Source organism: Heloderma suspectum, chromosome 4 (assembly GCF_057233095.1).
Source record: "Heloderma suspectum isolate Gila_16-S chromosome 4, 16-S_ref, whole genome shotgun sequence".
Classification (NCBI taxonomy): domain Eukaryota; kingdom Metazoa; phylum Chordata; class Lepidosauria; order Squamata; family Helodermatidae; genus Heloderma; species Heloderma suspectum.
The window spans coordinates 85,768,335-85,795,082 of NC_139461.1; the positions used below are offsets into that span (position 1 = coordinate 85,768,335).

General features: G+C 42.0%; 1 protein-coding gene across 1 annotated transcript in view; it reads right to left on the reverse strand.

The window, feature by feature from the left end:
- Positions 1–1,069: 1,069 nt before the first annotated feature.
- PIEZO2 (piezo type mechanosensitive ion channel component 2) overlaps positions 1,070–26,748 on the reverse strand; it is a 373,451-nt gene continuing 347,772 nt past the window's right edge. Inside the window, exons 45-54 of the mRNA XM_084849861.1 lie at positions 26,409–26,623; positions 22,997–23,155; positions 22,285–22,432; positions 15,120–15,308; positions 14,845–14,937; positions 13,594–13,766; positions 10,571–10,696; positions 9,008–9,087; positions 7,092–7,272; positions 1,070–5,407 (exon numbers count right to left, since the gene is read on the reverse strand). Coding sequence (XP_084705987.1) covers positions 5,155–5,407; positions 7,092–7,272; positions 9,008–9,087; positions 10,571–10,696; positions 13,594–13,766; positions 14,845–14,937; positions 15,120–15,308; positions 22,285–22,432; positions 22,997–23,155; positions 26,409–26,623 — 1,617 coding nt within the window. The 3' untranslated portion in view covers positions 1,070–5,154. The remainder of the gene's footprint in view (positions 5,408–7,091; positions 7,273–9,007; positions 9,088–10,570; positions 10,697–13,593; positions 13,767–14,844; positions 14,938–15,119; positions 15,309–22,284; positions 22,433–22,996; positions 23,156–26,408; positions 26,624–26,748) is intronic.

Consider the following 26,748-nt stretch of genomic DNA (forward strand, 5'->3'; position numbering starts at 1 on the left):
ACCCATGTGTGTGAGTCAGACACCACGTAGAAGAATGGGTATTCTTCCTTGTGCTCAGCACTTTCCCCCCTTAACTTTTAAAATGGCTTTCAAATACCAAAATGAGCACTCATGTAGTGCAGTGAGAGGTGATTATACCCTGGAAAGCCCTTTTAATACCCCCCCCCCACTGCATGTTCAAGGTGAGCAAGGACAGTGTCACCTGTCAGTAGCAACGTCACACGCACGATATAGTAAAAAGCAGAAACTGCAACAAAACGTTGCAGCCTGCATCGCTCCCGTTCACTATTTCAGTCAGTCAGATATGCCCTCCTCCACTACCCTTCCCACCTGTTTTTCCGTTTCCTCCCTTGAACAGTCAGCATTCTGTGGCCACTGGGCAAGCTCAGTTCTCATTGGGTTGTTTTGAGGGTGTCCCCCACCCAAGTGTGTCTTTTCTCCGCTATTCTTTGCGCTTCTGCAAGCCTCGAGGCTTCCCCAAGCATGCTGATACTTCTGTCTTGGACATGGGCTGTGCCGCTTTGACTACATGAGGAGACACACTCACCTATGATCTTCAGAAACAGAGGAAATGATAGATGCCTATGACAGTCACACAGTAACTTACACCAAATGGCAGAGCAAGGGATGCTGTAGGTGGTAGGGAGGTGGCACTTTCGCTCTCCTGAAGTACAATTTGGCTCCCTGATGCCAAGGCACAATTTGGCAGGAAGACCACGATGTTCTCTGCAATGAGGCAGTTAACACCACATTATTTAAAGACCACAGCACAACCACAAACCCTCTGAATAGATCCAGGGTAGTCCATCCATCCCAAAGCGATTGGGATGTATCAGAAAGCCACATATTTGAACTGACAAAGCAGACGTCTGCTTTCCTCAACTGGGCAGAGTTGGACCTAGTAGCTGTCATAAAGCGCAGACGGCGACACCGTATTCGTTGTTTTCTTTGAGGCATGCTCTTAAAAGGGCAGCAGCAGCAGCAGGACTAAAAATCCATTCTCTAGAGTGCTGGCACCCACTGTTGCTGCGCTGATGTTGTCTGTGGTTGAAGAATAGCTACAGAGAAGCCTTGTTGTTAAAAGAAACTTTAATCAAGAAAAAGACCTTTTCATATCATAATGGCATTATACAAAGGATATGAGTACCTTAACATTTTTGTTTTTTGCTAGTCACATTGCCACTGTTTTGTCACACTACTGTTTCAGGTAACAAAATCGACCATTAAACCCTAACTTGGCTTAAGTAATGCATTTGTAGTTTTTATATATATTTACAGTTTTATCTACATGGAAAGAAACCGAAATCGGGATGGGTCAGTAACAAACAGAAGTGAAATGCCACATTTTTACCTCTTTCACAAAAAGCCTGTTCTGTGTGCAACATCCTCTCATACAATTAGACCCACTAGGTGCGTCTGCACAGATCAAGTACACAGTCTGTGTACATGAACTAGAAGAATGCTAGAGGTATATCGGACTGATAGCCCAAGGTTCATGGTATCCGACTGACAGAAAGAAATCAAATCCCATCACCTTTTCTAATTGACTCCCAGTCATCCTCACTGATGTGCATGGAGTTTAATTTTATCACGGAGAGGAGCTAGGGCTGGTCATTCTCGGAGCCATCTTTCTACAAGTTCCTGCTTGACACAAACATGACACGTGCACTCTTGCGTAGGACTTAATTTCTAAAAACAGCCACCAGGGCTCAGACTTGACTGGATGCTGTGTCCCCAGCCTTGCACTCATGCTCCTTAATCCTAAGTATGATGGGACAGACTGTAGTTACTCAGTGGCAAGAGAAAAGCATTCTGCACGCAATTTATTACTTCACATGTTCCAGGACATGCTCCTGGCACAAATCAAAGCCCATCCCTAGGCAAATTGCATCACAATGCTGTTCTAAAAAAGAAGATACATACAATTAATTCTTTTGGGGGAAGTATGATGTACAAATCACATGCATGTACAACAGGGATAATCAGAAGCACAATTTTCCTTCAATGAGGATTTAAATGTGATGTAACGCAAGACGTCAGTCTGACTTGGTGGCTGTGTGTAGTTCAACCATGCTAGCTGGAGCCCTCTGTAGGTTTGCCAGGAAAAGGCAGCATGAATTGGGATGATCCAAAAATGTATGGAATCCACAGTTCCAATACCCTTGTCATGTATTGTGTAGCACTCTGAAGACATGGGACATGTACAGAGTTTTTATTTGCTAGCAGATTACATTTGATGAGCAGATTACATCTGAAGTCCTGATCTCTTATTGTCCGCTCCGTGGAAAGCATTTCTTTAAAGTGATGATTACTGGCCCAAAAAATGACAAGTGCATCTTAAGAATGGATGAATAAAAAATCAGTGGTCAAGACAGCCATACTGAATTTGTCACTCACTTTGCGAACTGTAGATTGCCATGCTAGTGAACTAGCGTAGCACAAATAAAAAAATCACCCCAAATGATCTAGGGATTGGAACCCCTTCTGTAAGGGTCTGAAGTGTTTGGAGCATTTTCATTTAGAAAAAAATGATGGCTAAGGCTGGGGAGAATTTGAGAGGTTTATAAAGTTATGCATCATGTACAGAAAAAGTTTTTTTTTCCCTTCCATCTCTCATGTTACTAGAACTGGAAGTGAAATTGGATTGCAGTAGATTCAGGACAAACCCCCCCCCCCCATAATTAGCTAATGGAATTCACTGCCTAAAGATGGGCAAGATGGCCACTTTAAGGGTTGTATCCAGTCTTAGTCTAACTTAAGTCTCATTCATTTCAATGGATTAATGTTAGATACAACCTTAAAGGGAGATTTAGATGAATTAATGGCAGATAGGACTATAATCATCAGCAATAACCATAACAGCTAAAAGGAATTTCCACATTCAGAGTCAGTATGCCTCTGAGTACTGTTGCTGGTGGGCCAACAGCAGGAGAGAGCTGTTACTTCATGCCCTCATTGTGGGCTTCCTGGAAACACCTGGTTGGCCACAATGGGGAAACTGGATGCTGGACGCAGGGCTCCTCCATTTCCTCTACTGGTTCTGTCTTACTAAATTTATTCAAATTCCATAGTGAGAGCAAAACCAGAAGGTCCTATGGCACCTTGCAGTTGAACAATTTGATTGTTGGCTTATTGGCATAAGCTTTCATGGACCACAGTCTACTTTGTCAGATGCATCCAAAGTTATCCTCCGGTGGCAGGTACATTTATCTACATGGGCAGAAGAGGAGGTGGCGGCGAGTCTGTGAACAGTGGGGCAAAAAGGCCCTGAAATGGAAAGGGGTAGTAGCAGGTCTGTCAGATTTCTGTTTGGAGCTCAAGTTTTCATCTTGTATATATTTTGGATCCATATAGATAAGTGAACACTCCATACCGCAATATATTGGTTAGTCTTTAAGGTACCATAGGACTCTTGGCTGTTTGTATTGATTCAGTCAGTGATACCTTTAGAAAAGCTAGATTTTTAGTAATACTAAAATTAGTATGACTGATTTTTATAGTAGAAAAATGCTGTGGTTTTATAATGGTTTGTTAGGAAATTAGAATATCGCTGAATGCGTTCCAGTCACAATGTGCTTTATTAGTACAAGGTACTGAAGTGGTTTATTTTGGTGTGCACTTCCTCATGTCAAAATGTGCTAATTTTCACAGTATAGAAAGGTACCAGCAATGTTTTTATGGAAGCAGATCAACTGTGTGGGTATGTCACAACCTTATTACATTGTGTGTGTGTTTTTAATTTAACAGACAACTAGATGGAAACACGCAAGTAATTTTCCTGTTACTTTTCCTGTTCAGTTGCTATGTGTCATCTACCTTCTAGTGACTTACTACATTATCATATACAATAAATAGCTAAGATGTTTTTTCAGTGATTACTGACAATTTTCACAACTGAGACATATTTAATTTATACAAAGAATTTTCCATTCAGTGTAAACAAGCATAGGAAAAAATATTTCTAAAATGACTTTGCAACATGTGCTTTATTTGAAGCCATTATGGAACCAAAACTACACAGTATAACCCCTTAGCATACCTTACTCATTCAATGACGTTGCTGAGAAACTGACTTTTCTAAGTCATGGAATGAAAACTACATTGCAAAATTAAATGTTCATGCTGCAGTGTCCTCTGCCGAATAGCCTGTGTCACCAATAGCAATAATTTAAGAAAAGCCCATTTCCCAAGCTCATTATATATACTTTTCTCATGACTGGGAACTTTAAAAACCCATCTTGGACATAAAAATGTTATGTAAACATTATTGTATACCTGAAACACTGGAAGGATATTAGATACAAGTCAGATCATTTCATTAAAATGTCAAAATAGGGGAAAGCATGTTGTAGGGATCAGAGAAAAAGATTGCCCTCAAAGGCTTCTCATAAAGTTCTACAGTCTCTCTCTCTCTCTCTCTTTTTAAATACCCGGAGAGCAATAATTTGGAGAAAATGACCCTGCAAAACATCACAATATTTCACCATAATTATTATCCATTAGTTGAGCTTTGACAGTTTTTATTTTCCTGAGTAAAGTCATTGATGTTTTCAATGTCTCCTGCAATTGTTCAAATAAAATAAGGCAGTTAATGATAATGTCACTGATTTTTTCCCTTCCAGAAGTACATCTGTAGAGTCTCCAATAGATTTGATTTTCTAGAAATGTACATAATAAAGTTGCCTTCAGCACCCACTGTGACCCATTGCCTTGGACTTCCTAGAAGGGCAACTCTGGCCACCTTTGAAAGTCAGTGATATAAAGCAGCATATATTGCACAATCCAAGACATATCACTCCAGAAAAAGTGAGGGTCTGGTTAATTCAGCTGTGATATCCTTCTTTTCCCCATGAGAGTGAGAGTAAAAGCCCAAGTGTTAACTTAGTCAGACACAAATGCAGAATATTTTGTTCACTAAACTGAAAAACAAATTTCTCTGATGTTGGATAACTTGAATTTGAAAACAAAGGCGAACTTTCTTCATATTTGATTTGATAGGCAGCATAGATTTCTAAGGAGCCAAGTGGATTCCATGAACACGAAGGTCACTGCTACCCAATTATAAAAGGCTTCACTCTTCAGAGAATGTTGTGCTTCTTAAAAAACAACCACCAGATAAAGTCATCTTGATTTGCAATGTGAATCCTAAAGAGATCAATTTGTTTTTTCTCTAGTCCATTTGATCATAGTTTCTGGTGAGCGGTACAGGAATATTAATTTGGCATACAAGTCTTCCTCCAGTTCCAGTTCACCAGTCTCCCGCACTAAGAAGATATCGGTACACAATTTTAGGATGCGATCCACATTAGGAAGCTCTTCAAACATTATGGAGTGGGAGATTCCACTGAAGAACTCACGGACAAATTTTCCTATTACCAGGACAACTGAAGCATATAATCCCATGATGCTGCAAAATGAGAAAGAAAATGTACTACCATTTAAAAATGTGCAATTATTTCAGATGTAATATAGATACTGAGAAAAAAGTAAAAATTAAAATTTAATGTGAATGATAAATCAGGTCTACAAAGTCAGGGGAAGAAAACAGATGGCAGGGAGGGAAAGGAGGAAAGATACGAGGCATGGGTGATAGGGGGAAAATGTGCAACTGCAGTCACGTGTACGGAGTTAGATCCAGATTTACATCGGATCAACTGTGCTGATGGAAGTGGACTTCTCTTCCCCCTCCTTCCCACGGCAGTCCCTTCAGACCCCTGAAAATGCCACACAGAGAGTCAGGAGACCCTGCTGGGTAGGGTGAGCTGTGGTGTGTGTGGAGGAGGGGGGATCCCTCCCAAAGGGTGGCAGGACCTTCCATGAACAGAGCCCTTTCTCTCACATAAGGTCCTTTCCTCTTGCAGGAAGCAGATTCAGAACCTTAATGTGGATAGATCCTTAGGTTCTGTAGGGGTGAGGACAAACAAGTTTTGCTAAAGTTTAGTTCATGACTAACTTAGTCAGGATCTAACCTGATGTCTGTTTCCTCTTTAAATGTGTTAACAGCTATTGATTTCTGACCATACTAAAGAGTCCCCTGTTGGGCAGTAGGGTTGAAAGAAAGATCTGTGGAAGGATTTTATGAAGCATGACAGTCAAGTTGCCACCAAAGTTGGGAGGAAAAAAGAGATTTCAGGAACTTGAGTTTTCGGATCCATTTTGAACCGGATTTAGGACTCATCAGATTAAGAGCTGTTGTTCCTACTATAGGTCCAACAGTGGCTCCAGTGCTAGGCTTGCCTAGAGGCCTCAAGACCCTACTGTGGTGATAATATCTAGAGGCTTTCCCCCAAGCCTTTTAGATGAGGGGTGGACAGAAAGTAGATCTCCAGATCTTTCGGACTTCAACTTCCAGCATTCCTGACCATTGGCCATACTGGCCAAGAGTTCTGGGAGTTGAAGTCCAAAACATCTGGAGATCTACCTTCTGCCCACCCCTGCTCTATATGACCAGCTGAACTTACTGGCAGCAGCATGGATTGCACAGAGGACCTGCTTTACATCCTTCAGGCCCTCTACCAATGCCCTATATCTCCCTGCACATGCACATTATATGCAGTGCAGCTGGTCCTAATAAGAAATACAGTCACCATTATACCAAACTACCTTGGATGCACTGTATCATCTTGGGCCTTCATCTAACGTGTAGCTTCAAGACCTGAATTAGTCTCCCTCCACCATCCACAGAAGCTCTAGTAATCTAGACAGGAAAATCTGGAGGGTGGTGTGGCAGGGAATCCAGTGCCAGCTCAGGTTTTTGAGGGCCCTTGAGAAATGGGCCCCTTCCCCAGTGAGTCCACCTTCTCACCACCATTGTCACCAGCTGCCTTTGCTCCTCAGCCTCCAACTCCAAGGGGTTCTTGTCAGTGGGTGCCTTCTGGGGTGTGGGCCCTCAGCAAGTGCCCAACCATGCCCACTCTTGATGCCACCCCTGGCAATACCTCTCTGAGATGTCTCAGGTTTGGGGAGAGGGTATGTTTTATGTAGTATCGTATTATAAATAGAAATAGTTCTGTTCCAGAGAATAACAAAGGTATTAATTCAGTTACATTTGCCACATGACACACTGACATTAGGATGAGATGCTTGCTTACCCATAGCCTGCCAAGAATCCAAGGCTAGGGGGACTAACTTTGTCACTGAACACAATAAGTTCCAGACTCGTCTTGTTTGTTTCCAAAGTTCTGTTAAGCTGGTTTAGAACCCACCATTCGCTACGCTCACCAGATTGGTAATTACTGGACAGTGAAACAATGATGTCTTCATAGTTCCCGTCTACCCAAAAAAGAAAGGAATAAATCACTTTGTCAGTACCTCTTGTTAAGGTGCCTTACCTGCAGATTACCTTATTTCAGGGGAGTGTGAAACCAAAGGATGGCTAAGTGGCTATCTGTGGGCTTGATCCTACCCAGAACATTTTCATCTGGCCCCCAAGCAGGCCTACTAAATTCTTTTTTAAGATGTGGTAAAACAAAATGGTTCAGTTTTACTTGAAAGGAAAATAAAATTGTTCTCCAAAGTTGCGCTATTTCACATTTTAATATTATCTGCCTTATTGTGTTTGGTGTGTAAAATGCTCAGTTTAATCAGAAAAGCACTGAGGCACCATGTGTATTTTATATAAATGGTATTGCTCTATCGTGTTGCCTCATCAATGATTTGATACTGCTCAAGCATGTGTATTCCATAACTCTAAAGCCTGTAGTGCAAGGGAACTCCATTTTGTTGTATCATTAATTAATTAATTAATTATATTTATTAATCGCCCATCTGGCTGGTCACCCAGCCACTCCAGGCAATGTACAAAGTATGTAATAGAACAGTTTAAAACAATACAATTGTACATTAAAAACATTTTCTAAAAATACCGTAACCCACCCCAAATGCCTGCCTGAACAACCACGTTTTTAATGTGCGGCGGAAGCTCATTAAAGAGGGGGCATGGCAGAGTTCCCTAGGGAGGGAGTTCCACAAAGTGGGGGCCACCACAGAGAAGGCCCTCTCCCTCGTCCCCACCAGTCTAGCTGTCCTGGCCGATGGGACAGAGAGAAGGCCATCCAAGGCTGATCTTGTTAAGCGGCCTGTCTGGTGTTGCTGGAGGCGCTCCTTGAGATATCATAGCATCTGACCGTCAGCACAAGGATTTGGTTGGGTGGTAAAACACAGTAGTAGTAGTAGTAGAGTAGTTCCTAAGAACTCAGAATTCAGCCATCCATGATGAAACCATTGAGGGCAAGACGATGCAAGTGAGATGGAGCAACCTTTGCCTGGTCAGACTACAGCAGAAACCGAGGGTGACAATGCTCCCATCCCTCACTGCACCCACTGCAGCAGCAGGAGTGCTATAGCTGATGGAGAACTAACATCCCCTTTCCTTCCTCACCCCACAATAATAAAGGGGAGTGTCATGGTGCTGGCTGTGACAGAAATGAAGTGCGGTGGGGAGAAAGGCCCCTTCCTCTCAGGCAAGGGGAAAGTCACATACTCTCAGTGTGGCACAGCCCAGACCTTTGATCTTCCCTGAGGGCAGCCTATGAGGTTTGTAGGGTAGGGCAGGAAGCTGCTTCAACCCCCTTTCCCATCAGCCTTTCATTAAGGCCTCATGCAGTGCTGCATAACAGGGATATTTGCAGGCCTAGAAAAACTATTTAAACAGCTTTTCCCCATCAATAAAACACCAGGGGAAGGTGGTGCTATAATGCAGCCTTCCCCATCCTGGTGCCATCCTGTTTGTCGGACAAAAAAAGCAGATGGGGATGATGGGAATTGTAGTCCAACACAGCTGGACAGCACCAGGTTGGGGAAGGCTGCTTTAATGTTTCTAGGAGACTGAGCTGCAAAGGACCCAAAAGCCAGCTAGCCTGATCCGTTGTTACCATCTATGCAGGACTACCCACCCACTCAGTAAGGGCATATGCAATCTAGGCCACAAAGTGTCAGAATCGGAGAGCATATAAAAATCTTTTTTCCAGTTGAAAATAGCAAGCAGCTCACTGATGAAAGTCCATACCTGTCAAGAGTTGCTTAATGGGTTTTGCAAGAGAATCACTAGGTGCCTTGATATAATGTGGGTATACATCAGTTAGTGTCCTGCAAAAGAAAAAAAATGATTTAAGGGCTATATCAATACAAGTTAATTTACAATTTGCTTTGGATATGATCATTATGTGTAAAAATCCCTTAACTATAATTCCCACGCCTGATTCTGGTATCATTCTTTTGTCACTCTTCAATGCACTGAAAACTTAATGGCATTTGAATTTTCATGCAGATTTTTTTATGTCAGCAACTAACCTACCAAATAAATATTCTCCACTTTGGGTATCTGGCGAATACTTATATTTCCCCATTTATAAAAACAAACTATAGACAAATTAATCACCCATCCTATTCTTTTTTAAACTTTGTTTTATTTAATTATTCTGAATCATACAATGAGCTTATAGTCAACAAATACAATAAAGGTCAACTATTCGAACAACAATAAAAAGAAACTGAGTTTCCATTCTTGTCTGAGTTACATTAACAGTAGAATGTTCTTAGAGCACCCTTCATTTAATCAGATCCCTGTAAAACAATGTTTGGGGTATCAGAAGGTTATAGAGCACCATCCCTTTGTTGACAAAAACGATGAAGGGAAAACAGATTTCCATGAACTGTTCCCGTGTTCAGCCATCCCTCTCAGAAATCTGCCATGGTGGGTTAATCTCTCTGAAAGTGCAATTTTCCAGATACTGGTGAACCATCCTATTCTTTAAAGCATTTACAAGAGCAGGTACAGGTTTCTGTGTGCACATAGCCATTCTGGATCAGGCCCTACATATGCTCCATGGTGCTGTACAATGAAAAAATCAAATCTGCATCTGAAGTATGCATGTGTGTACCACTGAACACATAGCTGATGTTATCAGTTCGACAGCACCGATCAAGCGTGAGCAGGCAAGAAGACGAAATACAGCCATTGCCATCAGTCCTTCCCCAATAGCTCATTAACACTGCCAAGGCTGATAATGTCGACATCTCTGCTTGGCAATACATGCACCCTTCCCCACCCCTAATTCCACAGTAGCTAGATAGTTTTCATTACAAGAGAGTGCAACAAGAAAGTGCAGAATCCAATCCAAGCATAAATACAGTTCAGTAAACAGTTAAACGTGATGATCCTAATGTACAACCCTTTAATATTATTTTGAGGATGGAAAGAAATAATAAACTCTTTTTTTAAACTAGCAGAACGATCCTACTGAAAACAGGATGAGCAAAAAACCCATTAGCCAAAACCAATATTATTTTATTGTAGCCTTCCCCAATGTGAGGCCCCCCAGATATTTTGGGTCAACTTTGAACAGCCCCAGCCAGCATGGCCAGTAGTCAGGAATTCTGGGAGTTGTAGTTCCAAACAACTAGAGGGCACCAGGATGTGGAAGGCTGGTCTATAGCAGTAGAATAATAATAAAAAAAACCTTTACAAGATTGTAATACTGTTATTGTCTTTCCCAAAGTCTGTAAGTTTGAGCTTTATTTAGAAGAAAAAAAACCCGCAGATGTATTGGTAAGCACAGAAATAACTTACACAAAGTGACTTGCATTTGGATTTGGATTTTCCATCATTTTAGCAATTTCTTTTCTTGTTTCAATTGGGAGGTTGTGAGACACTTTATCCGATGCTATTTCTGCTTTTGCTCCAAGGGACAGGTTTCTTTGACAAAAAAATGAATAGGAGTCACACTGTTCAATTGTCCATCAACATATAATCACAAAGTACTGTGCAATTCCTCTGACTGTTGGATTCAAAATGCTGTTCTCCCTGGGTGATAGACTTTGCCCTGTTACATTTCAAGGACAGCTCTATCCTATGAATCTTCTTTAACTGCAGTGGTGCAAACAGTGGCTTGGACAGCCACAGCTATAGCAATACTTTACGCATGGGATCTGCTCCCTGCTGCTGCAGCAGCTCCTACCTGTGGGTTCTTGCTATCAGGAAATCTAACTGATTTTGGATTGATTCTTTCAAGAGCTAGGATGCTATGCTGAAAGGCTGTGGCCTCACATCCTTACATTCTCTGTGAGATGTAATTCAAGTGCTCTTGCATTGCATAACAGGACCACAATGGTGCCCGTGAACATCTCTACACCAGCCTAAAATCCCACATTTAAAACGGGGCTTTCTGCTTCCATTTTAAATGCAGGATGACAACGGACTCCCTTTACAAGCGCTTCCTTCCCCCGCTTTCCTCCTCCTTTTCCCTCTTATCTGAGTTTTCCATATGTTTCATTATACAGCTGCTAGATGGCACTGTGGTCTAGCTCCTCTTACTGAGGCTTTTCCTCTTTTCACGGAGGGAACTCAAGCAGAACTCAAGTGCTGTAATTTGATAGCTCATTATCTTCCATCTTTTAAAAAATGGAATAAAGGTCATTTAGTGCAGGAGACACCCTGGAGGTTGACGACGATGTCAGGGTGGAAACTGAGCCCAGAGAGCCTCAGAGCAGTTCGGATTCTGAGGAGAAACAGCTATCCGTGGGAGAGGGGCCAGCTCATCCCTCACAGGCTCAGCACTTGGCAGAGATTGCTCCTGCCAGCATTCCAGAGATAGATAGCGACCTGGGTAGTGAGGGAGTGCGGGAGGGGGGCTTCTTAGACGCTCGACGCAGACGCAAAGAGTGGCGAGCGATGGAGGGTGCGGAAAGGAGGCGTAGTGCCCGTTTGGCGCGCAAGCAACGGCCACCTCACATGGACCCAAGGGAAAGAGGGAGGATCTCTCCCTAGCCCATAAGTTCTGGGTCTTCAAGTGACTCTCTTTCAAACGGGGATCAACCGACTACTTGAAGCTTAGGCTACCCTGCTGTTCCTTGCTTTAGTCGCTGGTGATTAGCATCTGAAAGAGTCATTAAGTTGTAAAAGAAATCCTTTTGTCTGTGTCTTGAGTTGGCTATTGGAATCTACTTGGAGAAGCCGCCAGAGCGCTCCTGACAGCCACCATCTAAAGGACCCGCAAACTTCCATGAGTAACCCATCTCAACAGCAGGATAAAAGCTCTGTGTGAAGAAGCCCTGTGTGTGTGTGTGTGTGCGTGCACGCGTGTGTGTTCGGGGGGGGGGGGCTACTCATGGGGTTGACAAGGCAACTATCAATAGATCCTAATGCCAGTGAGCATTAGACAAAGTGATCCTAAAACAAGGATATGGAATTATACCCCCCCCCCCCAATAATCTAATGGTCAGTTCATAGGATAAAGCAGCTGCTTGTGGTTGCTCTAATCTGACCACAGCTTCAGGTGAGAAGCCAGTCATCTAGAAGACTTTATCAGGTAGAGCATTTGAATTCCACTGTTGGCACCACAAATACCAGTTTAGGGCTGCTTCCACTGTGACCAAGGTTCTTCTTGGTAAGCAGCTCTATATTAACTGTTGGCCATATGGAACAGATCCTGCTCCAGGTTTAAAGTACGTAGCACCAGATTAAAGTATCATATGAACTACTGTCATGTATATAGAACATAGGAGTGCCCTCCAGAATCACTGTAAAGACTTGGTTTTGGCTGACTTTCATGAACAGGGCACAAGATCATTTACTCATGTAATACGTTTACATACCACTTACCATATTTAAAAAATAACTCTAAGCAGTTTTAAGATTATTTTCAACTAACGAATGGACCTGGTTTTGTACATGTTGGAATAGCCCTTAGTTTGATACAGCAATGCCTGCAGGCAAACTTACACCTGTCAGAGTTGGACATACTGGGCCTGTCCCATCTGAGTAAAGCCATGCCTGCTGACACCCCTAGTCATGGCTCCTGCTATCATGCAGCCCATAGGCCCCCGAGGGAGGAGTCTGTCCACTCCATTCCCCTAAAGGGGACTGGCCCACAGCAGCAAGGAAGGGGCAGGTGTATAACTCTGTCCCTCAGCCTACTAATCTCCCCTGGCCTCAAACTGTATGGGCTGCAAAGCTATGTGTTGGTTAGGGAAGTCTGCCTGAGGCACGTAAAGAGATTATTGCAGGCTACAGCCACACGGACACATTAAAATTAATGTGTTGTAAAAACAAAATGACCCCTAGGTGCACACCCCTTGGGTCTCCTCAGTATGTATGCCAAGTTTCAGGTGTCTAGGTTTTATGGTGTTGGCACTATGGTGCTGATAGACAGACAGAAAGACACACATCCTATTTCATTAGTATAACTATATTACAGATTGCATTTTATTCTATGGGACAATAATTCTATCCTACAGAACAAGATTGTTAGAAGAATTACTGTGACTTAAGACACTCTGGGTTGGATCCAGATCTGCTCTTTCACAAATGGAAGGGCTCCTTCCATTCACGGCAACAACTCAGATCCAGCAGAGATCCCTGGGGATCATTTTTGTCTATTTCTCCTTCCACCTTCAGACTCCAACCCCAATTCCCATGCTGTTCCAGATGACCCACCAAGCCTTCAAAATTTAAATGCACAAATTAAAAACAAAAAGGCAGCAAAATCCTATACAGCATAGCAAGGAAGCATAGGAATATATGAAAAGCAGCAACACAGACTACTGTTACTAGACAAATAAAGGTAATCCTAGATGCTACCTGTGAAGCCATACCTTTGAATACTCCATGAAACAACTAGAGAAAAATCAGGATTGTCTGCTGTGAGCTCCTTAATCATATTTTTTCTGCTGGGAGGGCTGATAGTCCATAAAGAATTTGAATTGCCTTCTAGCTGTGCAACTGTTATATCTTCCATACCATAGTTCTCTAGAAACTGTAAAGCACCCTAAAATGAATAAAAAATAAAGGAGGAAGATAAAGCTTCTATCCCTCTACATTTCTGATTGGTAGGAGCACCCATTGCCAAATGTTTTTTTAGTGACCCCTGAAACGGGGAGGGAGAGGCAGCTTGGAGAAGATAGCATGACCATGGCAAGGGCAATAAACGAATGCAGGAGAAGTAGCATTCCTCCTACAGAAAGGACAAAAAATGGCAACATTTTTCCTAGTGAAGTCATTCAACGCAGCACCCCAAAGCACGACACTTTTAATGCCAAGACAGGGACCCAGGTACTACAGAGGCACTGGGGTTAGAAGAATGTCCTTTTTAGAATTCTGTTATTATAAAGTGTGAACATGCTATTCATCATAAAATCAAGGCAAATAGCCTATTAACTGGCCATTTGGCATACAGACCTTACTTTGCGAGGACAAAATGAATTTCAGGACGTTCCCATGAAGAATGGCCTAGTTACAGCAGTTTTCAAAGTTTGCTTTGAACTTCTGGCCCTCACACTGTTTGCAGCTGCTTTTGTGCTCACCCAAACTGTATCTTAATTTCCTCCTTGAGGCAGTTTAGATTATGTCTAAAATTCAAGAGTACTACAAGGTTTAGTTCGTTTGCTATTTATTTTTAAATTTATGAGATTTTCAATGTTTCCATTATAAATAAGTCATTTAGCTAAGGGCAACTCCTGTCTGTTTAGTATATTGAAGGTTGAACCTGTTTTCCAAAACGAACAATGGCTATTGCTGAAGTGAGAAGGCTGCAGGTGTGTGTGTGTGATGTTGCTGCATTTTATGTACGCCTGCATGTGGAATGATGCCGCCTATGTTTTCAGATACACACAGCAGTGTGTCACCTGCAGATACACACAGCCATGTATTCAGTCCTTCCTCTTTGTGCGTTACGGAGTACTGAGTCCAGTCGGGTGCTGAGCCCATGCTTGGATTGAGTCCGAGGGGTCATCAGTTTGGTCATGCTAGTAATGTTGAATGATGTCACAATCACCTATAATTAATATTACTATTTATATAATGGCTAAAAGTGAACTAAACTCTTATAAGAAAAAAAGGTTACTTACAGTATTCCTCTTAAAACTGTTGCGGAATTTAGTGTATTCATCTCCTGTCATATTTTTTAGTTGACTTTGCTGAGCACTCATTGTAAAAATAGGCTGAAAAACCAAGAAGACAAAGCTGATGTATTCATGGTAAAAGTTCTGATTTTTTTTTAAAAAAGCAAATACAACATTCATTTTTACCAAAATTCAAGGAGCACATTAATGTAAGGAAAAATTAGCATATAAAAGAAAGATATAAAGGAAAATATGTGACATTTTATTTTGTTAGTTTATACCTGATAACCTCCTAAAGTTATTGTGATGGATACATCAAGGGGCTTATTTGTGACGCCTGCAACAGATTTGATGAGAGACATAAAGAGCAGTGGGAACCACACTATACAGATCAGCAAGACGATAATCATGCCACCCATTCCATACTTCACAACCTTCTTCTTCTTCTGGCCCCTTGGCTGGGGATATCTCTGCAATAAGCAGAATCAGACATTAGCAAAAATAATTGAGTTTTTCTTCCTCTTAAAAAACAAACAAACCAAACTCCTGATATCAATGGAGGTTTGTTTTTGTTTTTCAATTTTACTTCCCCTCCCCCGCCCCGGGAGGTTTAAGCAAAGTGGTTCTGATCTGTATTGTGGCCACACAGGCTTACTTCTGAGTAATTAAAAAACAGAGGAGCAGCTGCACGCTGTGTCTTTAACCTAGTGTGTAATTTGGCCTGAAGGTTCATCTAATGTAGCATTCTATTTCCAACAGGGGCCAAACAAAATGCTAAGATACTCTTGCAATATTGAACCAAAAGTATCCTCTGCCCATCTCTTCTGTTGTTGGCTGCTAATGCCAATATAAGTCATATTTCTACATGTAGGGAATTTTATATTCTCCATGCCCTCAAAAACTATATGCTTAGCTAGCAGGGTGGCTTGGCAAACCCTTGCTTCCTAGTCTAGTATGACGTAAACGGCGGGGTATAATTAAAACTAAGGGTGCAATCCTATGCATGTTTAGACAGAGAAAAGGCCTACAACTCCCAGCTGGCTGGGCAATGCTGGGAGTTGTAGGCATTTTCTCTGTCTAAACATGCACAGGATTGTGCCCTAAGTAACATAACTGATGCTTAAAAATAAATCTGGGGCATTTCTGGGGGGGAGATCAGCTCTTGCTTACAACCAAAAGGCATTTTGCAATGCTTGTCTTTTTTCTGGAAAGAAAAAAGACAGAAGTAGCAGTGGGAAAAGGTAGGTGGGCTACAAATTGAAGATGACATCTGGACCTCTCCTCACCTGAAAATTCAGTGAATGAGACAGGGAGATTGAACCACAAAAACCTCATCTGGAAGCACCCTTCTGGAAACACATTTAAAACATATATCCTACTATAGCACTTAACTTACAGAACTGCAAGAGCTTTTGTCACATAGTGTATTTTGTATTTGCTGCATTCAGATATCACAATAAACCACAGTTTATTATGATACCTGAATGCAGCAAATGCAAAACAAGCCCCCTAGCTCACACTCTCCATTGCCCCTCCTACAGCATGACCACAAGGAGGAGTTTGGAAGCTTTTGCTTCAGTTTTTGGTTATAACTGCAGCTTGCTGTGTCATCTGAACCCGGCAAACTGTGGTTTGTTTGAAACAAGCCACTTTCAGACTATAGTTTCTGAAACTGGCTTATTTCAACAGTCCACAGTTAGGATTAACCAGTTTAGGTTTGGATGTAATGCTAAACTGTGGTGAATTTAAAATGAAAGAGAAACTGATCTTTCCCACATGGCTGCAGTGGAAGAGGAGCGGGGAGCATGTGAGCCCTGGGGAAGGCTAGAGTTGTTTCCATCATTATAAACTACAAATGCAGCCATTGTTTTCTTAACAGCACTCGCTACTACAATTGAGAAAGTTCCCTTTTTATAAGGTTCCTCAGAAGTAAAAGGAAAGCCTTAAAAACATCTAATTGAAAATTATGCATCTAACCCAGGCCAGGGTATTGCAAAGGGATTTTGCCACCAGTGCAACCTATTTCCTATAATCTGAAAAACAACTTCTGGTTTGTGGTGAACTCATGTTCACTGTATGGGTACTTGGTTCAGGATGTTGCCAATTCACTGTCCTCTCCCCCTCCATCTTTTTCCCTTTACAGTCTGTGGATGCGTGAAAGCTGGTGGGCTTGAATCAGTGACAGGGCTCAGTCAGTAAGTAGCATTATGGGTATAGAGTATAGCTCTGGGAGTCTCTTGTTTTTGGATTGATTCTTATGCTTTGTAGTGACAACAGCACACTGTTGGAATGGGAGTCACTGGTCCTGTCAATGTAAATAGGATTGTGCTTCGTGTCACCACTTCTCCATCGTGCTAAATTCCCTCTCCACTCACATTGTGCCTTCATGAATTGCTATGCCAGTTCAATGTTCTGGGTGATTTGTTGAACCTGCACAACTTTCAATGCTACATTAGTGCAAAGCCCTTTAATTTGACCATATCCATCTGTTACTTTGCACAGGGAGCCATGGGTTGTAGCAGCAAGATTCCAGGATTAAAAACAAAAAGTGGGATTAAGATTTTTCTGCCAGTCTTCTGGCATTTTGTGGCCTGGTTGATGTTATTTCAGAAGATGGAACAACCAACTCTGACTGCATTTTAGAGAGGAATGTTAAAAGGCATACAAGACATCACCTCCATAAGGATAAACTTAAGGCCTCAAATACAAGACAGTGGCATTTTCTATGGAAATTAACAAAAAACACAGATGTCTGAATTAGAAGCCAGAAACTCACTGGTTTCCCAAAAGGGGGGCTTTTTTTCCTCTGGGCTCATTAGGAACTGGGAGTAGCTCACTCACTACAGAAAGATGTTGATGTCTACAGTTTTCATCTTGTTTTGCCAATTCATTGCCAGTTGTGATTGGGTCACCTACAATCGGTTTGCATCGTTTACACTTTTGACTGGATTTTGCTTTTTTTTCTGCTCTGAATAATATTAATCCCTTCTACTGCTTGGCCTTTTGGCCTCATATGGTGAAAATATCTGCTCCTTCTACACATCTCTGTTTGTTTATTTATTTAAAATATTTTTAGGCTGCCTTTAAGAGAAAAAGCCTTCTCATAGCACCTTACATAGTAAAATGCCATAGACTAACAAAACAGCAAAAATTAATACAATCAATAAACACCAGCAATAATAATAATAATAATAATAATAATAATAATAATAATAATTCCACTCAGCCCAGAGAGTCTTGAAGACTAACACACAATTTCAGCTAGAAACTCAAAACTGTCCAATAAAATACATTTTAAAAAGGTCAACGAAAACAGATAGCATTCAGAAATTTGTAGACTGGTGTACAAAAGTATGCATGGTGTGGAGAAAGTGGATAGGGAGACATTTCTCTTGCTCTTTGTCAAAATACTAGAACTGGGGTCATCTCTCAATAGTGGGAGATTCAGGATGGATAAAGAAGTACTTCTTCACATAGCACATAGTTAATTCGCTACCACAAGATGCAGTGATGGCCATCAATTTGGATGGCTTTAAAAGGGGATTAGACTTATTCATGGAGGATAAGGCTATCAATGGCTACTAGTCATGATGGCTATGCATAACCTCCAGTTAGAGGTAGTGAGCCTATGTACACCAGTTGCTGGGGAATATGGACAGGAGGGTGCTGCTGCACTCATGTCATACTTGAGAGGTGGCCCACAGGCAACTGGCCACTGTGTGAACAGAATGCAGGACTAGGCAGGCCTTTGGTTTGATCCAGCAGGGCTCTTATGTTCTTAAAAGCCCGTAATGATGGGGCGTGATGGACCACTAATGGCAACCCCTTCCAGAGGCATGGGACCACTGCAGAAAAGGCCTCTTCTCTTGCACTTGCCAACTTAACTGACCTCTCAGGCTGGCAAGTGAGAAGGGCCTCCTGTACTCATCTTAAAGTGCAGGCAGGATGATAGAGGTGAAAGTGGTCCTTCAAGTAACTTGGTCCCAAACTGTTTAAAGCATTAAGGTTGCAATCCTATCTAGATAGGCGGCCGCCTCCGACCTCAGAGGTGACCACCTATCCAAAGCAAGGCAGGAGAAGCACGGGGGGGGGGGAACATTCCCTCCACGCCTGTCCTGCTTTTTCTGCTAGACAGCTGTTTTCGGATGTCTAGCCGCCGGGGGCTGGCTGAGCGGGAGAGGAGGATGCATAGGATGTGTTGTACAGGCAGATCTGCTCTCCCCAGCCCGGAACGCCCCCAGCCCTGCCCCTTTTCAGCTGCTCTGCGCTCCTCTTCTGAGCACGGAGGATGAGGCTTCTCTGCTCTGCCTCCGAGGCAGTGCGGATATGGGGGGAGATCGGTTTTCCGGGAACCGACCTTGGAGAGTGGACTCCAATGTCAGTTCCCGGAAAACAGCATATCCTATGGCTGTCTAGCCGCTGTCTAGTGGCGATAGGATTGCTCTCTAAATGTTAAAACCAGCACTTTAAATTTGGCTCAGAAATGCACCGGTAGCCTGTGTAGCTGGTGCAGAATAGGTGTCAAAGGATCTGACCTTCTCACCCTCATCAGCACTTGGGCAGCTGTATTCTGCACTATCTGAAGTTTCTGAATCATGTTTAGAAGCAGGCCCCTGTAGAGCACATTACGGTAGTCAGGCTTGGATGTCAGTCATGCATGGATAACCGAGGCAAGGACTGGCCTCTTTAGATAAGGCCACAGCTGGCGTGTCAACCTAAGCTTGTTTAAAAAACAAAACAAAAACAGTCTTGGCTAGTACAGCCACCTCAGCTTCCCCAGTCAGTGCAAGGTCCAGGATGACTCACAAACTGTACACTTGGTCGGGGGGGGGGGGGAGTGCACTCCATTCAGTTGTAAATCTCCATTCTGAGTAATCAGTTTCCCTACCCACAATATCTCCATCTTGTCTGGATTAAGTCTCAGCTTGTTCGCCCTTATCCATTCCTAAACCACTTCCAGACATTGGTTCAAGAGTTCCACAGCCTCCCTGGGATTCAAGGAAATGAAAGGTAGAGCTGAGTATCAGCCATATCTGGAAAACACTTCAGCCCAAACCTCCAGATGGAGGCTAATGGATCTGGATGGATTCCAGGGGGCTCTGGGTTTTTTTCTGGCTGATATGGCTGACTCTTCTGTCGAAACCCTGGTTTGTGAAATGCAGAAATCTCCTGGTATGCAGTCAGCATCTGAGGCCCTCCTCTAAGGGAGGCTCTGAGGGTGGCAACAAGGGAGAGGGCCTTCTCAGTGGTAGCCCCCTGACTGAGGAATGATCTCTCCAATTGGTGCCAACATTGCCAGCTTTTCTGCCCCAGGTTAAGACAATCTTCTACTCCCAGGCATTTGATGGCATATGATGGGATTTTAATGTCAGTTGTTTAATCAGGTCCTGGTATCTCATTGTAATTGTTTTTAGATGTTTTAAATTGTTTATCAATTTTGCATGTTAAAGTTTATATTATATTTTGTAATTTTTGTGAGCCACCCAGAGAGCTTTGGCTATTGGGTGGTAAATAAAGGAAATGAAGGAAATGACCCAGGTAGTTAACATGATTATTCCTGAGCGCCCTCTCTGGAGTAGAGCTCATATAGCTCCATGGTATAGAATGAATACCATGGAGCAATGAAACAAAATAGGAGACAGCTTGAATGTAGTTGGAGGAAAACTCCTAATGGGTGCAATCGTACACTGGTGTGTGCCTATACTCAAGTATATGCAGGGGCAGTAAGGGCGGCAAAAACCTCACAGTCTCTCCACCTCTACTGAATCTTCTGTATGCCATCCAGCAGAGCTTTTTAGTGTTGTTCAGGACTTATCATATGTTGGCTCTAAGGAGGTTGTGGATCCATCAGTGGCCCACTGTGGCATTTTGCAAGGCACATCCAAGATAAAAAAAACCCTTGCATCCACTGGGACTCCGGTGTTTTAGCAGGTGAATCAGGTGAGATCCAGAACACAGTCTTGTCCAGTTCAGGGACATTGACAAAGTGTCTGGATGGGTTAATTCAACCACTTCTGTATCGGATCCTTGCCCGCCTTGGTTCATAAAAACCAGGAGAGAGGGAATAGCCGGCTGGGCCAGGGAGGTGATTAATGCCTCCTTGCAAGAGGGAGTGGTCCCTGGCTGCCTGAAAGAGGTGGTAGTGAGATCACTCCTGAAGAAATCCTTCCTGGACCCAGAAGATCTTGACACCTTTAGGCTGGTGGCAAATGTTCACTTCCTAGGCAAGGTCTTTGAGTGGGTGGTTGCTGGCCAGATCTAGATCCATTTCAGTTGGGGTTCAGGCCGGGTTTTGGCATGGAAATAGCCTTGGCTGCCCTGTATGAAGGCCTATGAAAGGAAAGAGGCAGGGGGAGTGTGACCCACTTTATTCTCCTTGATCTCTTGGCAGCTTTCGATACAACTGACTATGGTATGCTTCTCGGGCAACTGTCTGAGTTGGAAGTGGGGGGTACCGTGTTGCAGTGGTTTCACTCCTACTTTAGTGGTCAGCTCCAGAAAGTGGACGATATTGCTTGGCCCTGTGGATTCTCCAGTGTGATGTTCTACAGGGGTGCAATTTAGTTCCTCATGCTATTCAACATCTACATGAAACTGCTACGTGGGGTCATCAGATGTTTTAGGCTACAACTCTCAGCATTCTTGACATATAGAAAGATGACGACATTATTGTGACTCCAAAAAGAGGAAAGAGTAAGAGATAAGGAAAGAAACTGGACAAAGAGGCATTAACAAAATTTGTTTTCAATGAATCAAAAGAGCTATCAATGCATGCAAAATGCTGACTGTGGGCCAAAAAGAATACATAAATTAGGGTTGCAACCAAATTTCACTGAAATCGGTGGCAACATTTTAACTGTTTTTAATCTGGAGTGCATCCCCAGTTGAAATGTTTCAGTGGTCCATTTAGAAACCATTTCCTGACGTTTACCTTTAGGTTGAGCAGTCCTGCTTTTGGTTAAGAGTTCCTGTTTGAGGTAAGTAAATAAGGATTTTTGGACCATTAAGTTTGTACCAAGTTCAGCTGTTATTTATAACTTTTCCAGCCCAGATCCTAAATTCTTCAGTGTTTTTTTTTTTTTTAGAATTACCATTGCATTTCAGCTTTTCCTTTAGAAGTCTTAAATTAAAAATTTTATGGGGACTCTGTTTTAATTTTTACCAGGAAATTTATCAGTTTCTGGAGTCTGTGTAAATAATTACATATATACATTTTCATACACAATAGACTGTCTATGAATGTATCTGGAAAAATCAGTCAAGGAAAATACTGTTTGAAATACCATCAACTTAATACATGTGTGGGTAAGCAAATTCCTTCATGTTCCTTTTTAGGAATATAATTTTCAGATATGTATTTTGCATTTCATCAAGAATTTGCAATATAATCTATTCCCTCACCATAAAGGCTGCAAAGAAAAATGTATAAAGGAATAGTTTGCTTACTTTTTCAGATTCTCGCCAGCACTTTAGGATGAATATATGAGCATAAATATCTTCAACACAAATCCAGCTAGAAAGACTTAATGTGGTATCTGTCCAAACCCAGTCCATTACTGCCCTCAACTCAGTCAAGAATGGTACCAGACGGAATCTAAACAGAGGGGAATCAGCACAGATGAAGAATTAGTTTTAGCTTGAAGTATAATGCTGCATCTAACACATGATTTCAAGTGATTTATTTGTATATTTTGAATAGATTTTAAGTGTCCTACATTAGCTATGTTCTCCAAATTGCTCTCCTTGTACATGGGGATATTTAAAATTTCCTCTTCTAGCATCAGCTTTCTGAGGCCCCCCGCCAAGCTCCTTCCTGATGGTGGGAGGGCTCTCTGGAGCAGCATCCCAGAAGAAATGTTGCCCCTCCCTCTGCGTGAGTGAAAGTATTCATCTACGCTGCTTAGATTTATTTTATGATAAGTTACCACTTTTAACACAATGTGTTTGCACTGATGATTATCAGATCATCATACTGAATAACACAGCATCCCAAATAAAAGGAAACCTTACAGTGCCAAATATAAAACGAAGTTCATATGACACCCCTTGAGGACCCTGTTTGGGTGGAAAGGCAGCCTATACATTTTAATATAAATAAATAGCTGACAGAGGATAGAAATGCAGAACAAGAAATTCAGTGTTTATAGTATATACACACCCTTGAAATAAGAAGAGGTTTACATAATTATAACTTTTTGTGAGGAAATTGCCAAGTACACGGGTTGGGTAGCCACAACGTATCTGATATGCCGATAATCCAAAATAAACACATTTCACAAAATACCAGAGTTGTGCAACTGTATTTTGGCTAAATTTCCTGCAATACAAAACAGAGTGGGGGAAAATGAATATATACACACACACTTTCTTGAATCAGTCTTTAATCCCAAGAGCACCTTTCAGGGTAAGCACTGGGGCTTCTAATTCTCTCTCCCTTAACAGCAGCTTTCCATAATGCATTGGAGAGCACTTTTCAATCCCCGCCCCTCCAAATTTAAGTAGACTCTTGGCAGCTGCTTTTAGAAAGAGGGCAGACAATTGTGCAGCTGTCTGGATGAGTCTCAAATGATACAGCCATGTAGAAAACGACGTTTCATTTCCAGGTTCTTCAAACCATTGCTAGGAACAATGCACTAGAAAGCACAGGCAGTTGGAAAGACTGAATATAAATCTATTTAAACAGTTAACATTAAGCTGCCAGAGAATGGGATAAATTGCACATTAAATGAATTCCCTGAACTTTCCCAAGTTTTAAAAACAGATAACTCAGTCTCCTTAAGGAAGTATTCGGCACCTTTTTCCATTGTTGCAAATTTAGGTTCCTATTTGTGTTGTGGGATACTGCAGCCTCCATCCTTTCTGAATCATAGGTATAGTGATATAGGCATTATTGCCTGTTCACTCTCTGCATCTGAATAATTTAGTTAGGGTGCAATCCTATGGGATTGATCCTACTAGACAGTGGGCTTCAATCTTGGAGCCCTGCGTTTACCCTAAATCCTGCTGGCAAGAGGCTGAGGCTTTAGCAGCCTGTCCATCTTCTGTGTTTGCATCTGGAGCTAGATGGTTCTCTGTCTAGCTCATCTACCTGCCCTTGGGAGTAGATGGGAACTGAGAGGCTTGAGGATCAGGCAGATCTAGGTCCTATTTCCTCCCCATCCACAGTCCCGACTCCCCATTTCCTCCCTTCCAGAGCTCCAACCTCAGGAGAGAGAGCCACCACAGAGCTTCTTGCAGCAACTGGGTGGGGTGGGAAATCCAAGTGGCCGTTAACACTCTACAGGGCTGTTCACACTCAGTGGTTGAGTGTGGGTTGTTGTTGAACTGTGGGTTAGCATGTTGTCTCAACACAGGACATTTTCTGCAGGATGGCTTGTTAGCCATGCAATGTGGCTTGTTAACCACCCTGAACAACCCAACAACAAACCATGGGTTCTCAAGGTGGCTTGTTTGAGAAAAATAAGCCACAGTGCATGGTGAACAAGCTACCCTGAAGAAAATGTCCTAGGTTCAACACTGAGTATGGGTTAGTGTTCTGTGTGATTCTGTGTGTAATTTAACCCTCTAAGTCTATGGCTTTGGAGGGGTAAATTACCAGTGAACTATGGTCCCTCAGAAAATGTCTAGTGGGCCAGAGGATTACTCTCTTAAAGCAACTGTGTGTCCTTCAAATTTCAGGCAAACTCTGCCTCTACAAAATGGTTTCCATAAACTTAAATTCTACACAGCTCTTGTTGAGAAACAAGCATCCCTTTAAAAAGTATAGTTTATATTACCACTTCAAACCAGTTCTAAGTAGTCCTACCCCAGCAGAGCCATGAAAAAGTTAGGCTGGTTTACATTTTTTATTTTAGACATTATTTATTTCTGATATTTATATTCTGCCTTTGAGGGCAAAGCCCCCCCAAGGCCACTCACATACATAATTAAAAACATCAAACACAACTAAAATAATATATTAAGGTTACAAAACTAAAACAGATTAGAGTAAAATCTGTTTAGTTCAAAGATTGCTTACTTCTTAATCTTTTGACTGAAAAAGTAAACTAGAGGTCTTCTACTGAGGGAGTTAGTGGCTATTTGCATTCATCTGAATATCTATCTATACAGTATGCTGGAACAGCTGTAAGTAAATATTAAGTTGAGAGCAGGTCCTGTACCAGATATAATTAGACCCTGGGCAAAGAACTCCAAATCTTTCCTTTTTTCTTACTTTCAGCAGATAAGGAAGTACAACCTAAATAGGACATGTTTGTAGCACTTCTTATATCTTCTCCTCAGAGAGACCTTCTGGGTAGTCTTATTTGTTGAGGGAGATGATACATGCTACAAGCAGCTGTCACTACTCATGGTACCATCTCTACATCACCACGTCCCAGGTGCTACCTGCTGACATGTGGCTTTTGGAATGGAGAGCCTCAGAGACAACATGAAATTTGTTGTAGAATGGAGAGCCTCAGAGACAACATGAAAAAGGAATTCAGCAGGTCACATAGGCGGGTGCCTGGCCATATACCATTTAGTCATCTGTACTCGATTATGGTCACATTTCCATTACACCATCCTCTCTCTTCTATTTTAAAAATTGCCTTCCTATCTGCTACTGATTTTGCATTCCTATTTTTGCACTTATCTCCCCCCCGCAATCCATATGGAGAAGCTTCCTATTCTATGTGAGCAAATGTCAACTCTTATGTCAATATGATGTAGCTCATCTCTATCAGCTTACTCTATAATTTCCATAATATCCTTTATTTCCTGTTTCATAACCCCATCCACTGTGAGTGCAAACAAGATTAGTGACATCACACAACCTAGACACAAATCACATTATTAATAGTGCATTTGGGTCCATATCAAATCTTACTGCTGCCTTTATAGAAGCTTCATAATTCCATAAGCTTATTGCTCCTTTTATAGAAGCTTCATCTATTAGCTTAGGGTATACCACAGAATCTTAATTATATCCACAAATGCTCTTGATAGATAATTCTTTCTTGAAGTATATGTCAGGTTTGGACAGAAGGGAGACTTCGGTCCATTGCAGTGATCTATTGGACAACTAGCCAATGCCCAGTAAACCCCCTATCACCTGCTTTGTTTTTTGCCAAGAATCCTGAACTGGATAGACCTTGATATGTGGTAGCAAAGTCATTTCATATGTTCTTAAAGCAAGAACGGAAGCTCAAGAACACTTCACATTATGCCTTAATTGTTACATGGTAAATTTAACATACATTGGTGGACCACAAAGCTTCTAACAAAAAAAAAGTGGACTACGCAAGCATGACATCAGCCTACCTCTGGTCTACGCAATTAGTTAAAACAAGTTTGTAACCTACTTTCAGAGAATGAATACATCATGCATGATCCAAATGTGTCCACAAGCAAGATCAGCCCACTCCTGTTGTTACATATCATTTACTGATCTCATTTCTCAGTTCAATATAACCACAGCAGATTCTTCGCTTGGGAGCACAAGTGTATTTTTCCTTTGCATACATGGATTGAACACCTTCTAAAAGCAATAGAGGTAACGCTGCTAAATTAAGATTTTTTTTTTTTTTTACCTTTCTGTCACGCTGGGCAAGATAAAGAACATCCAAAAGTGTATACCAAAAACAAGGATGACCTGGAAGATGACTTTTCCCATGACAGTCTTCCTCAGATATAGTGCTCGATCTACTACCATAGTTCCAAACTGAATTAGCACCATCACTAAGAATGCTTCTGGCACTTGATCCTCTGATAACGAAGAGGTAATATCTGCTGCTGCAGAGTGTTTCTGGAAAGAAAAATAGGGACAATAAGGGACAGGGAGCAACATCTCTTGAGAGCCAGCGTGGTGTAGTGGCTAGAGTGTTGGACTGGGAGCCGGGAGATCCGGGTTCTAGTCCTCGCTCGGCCATG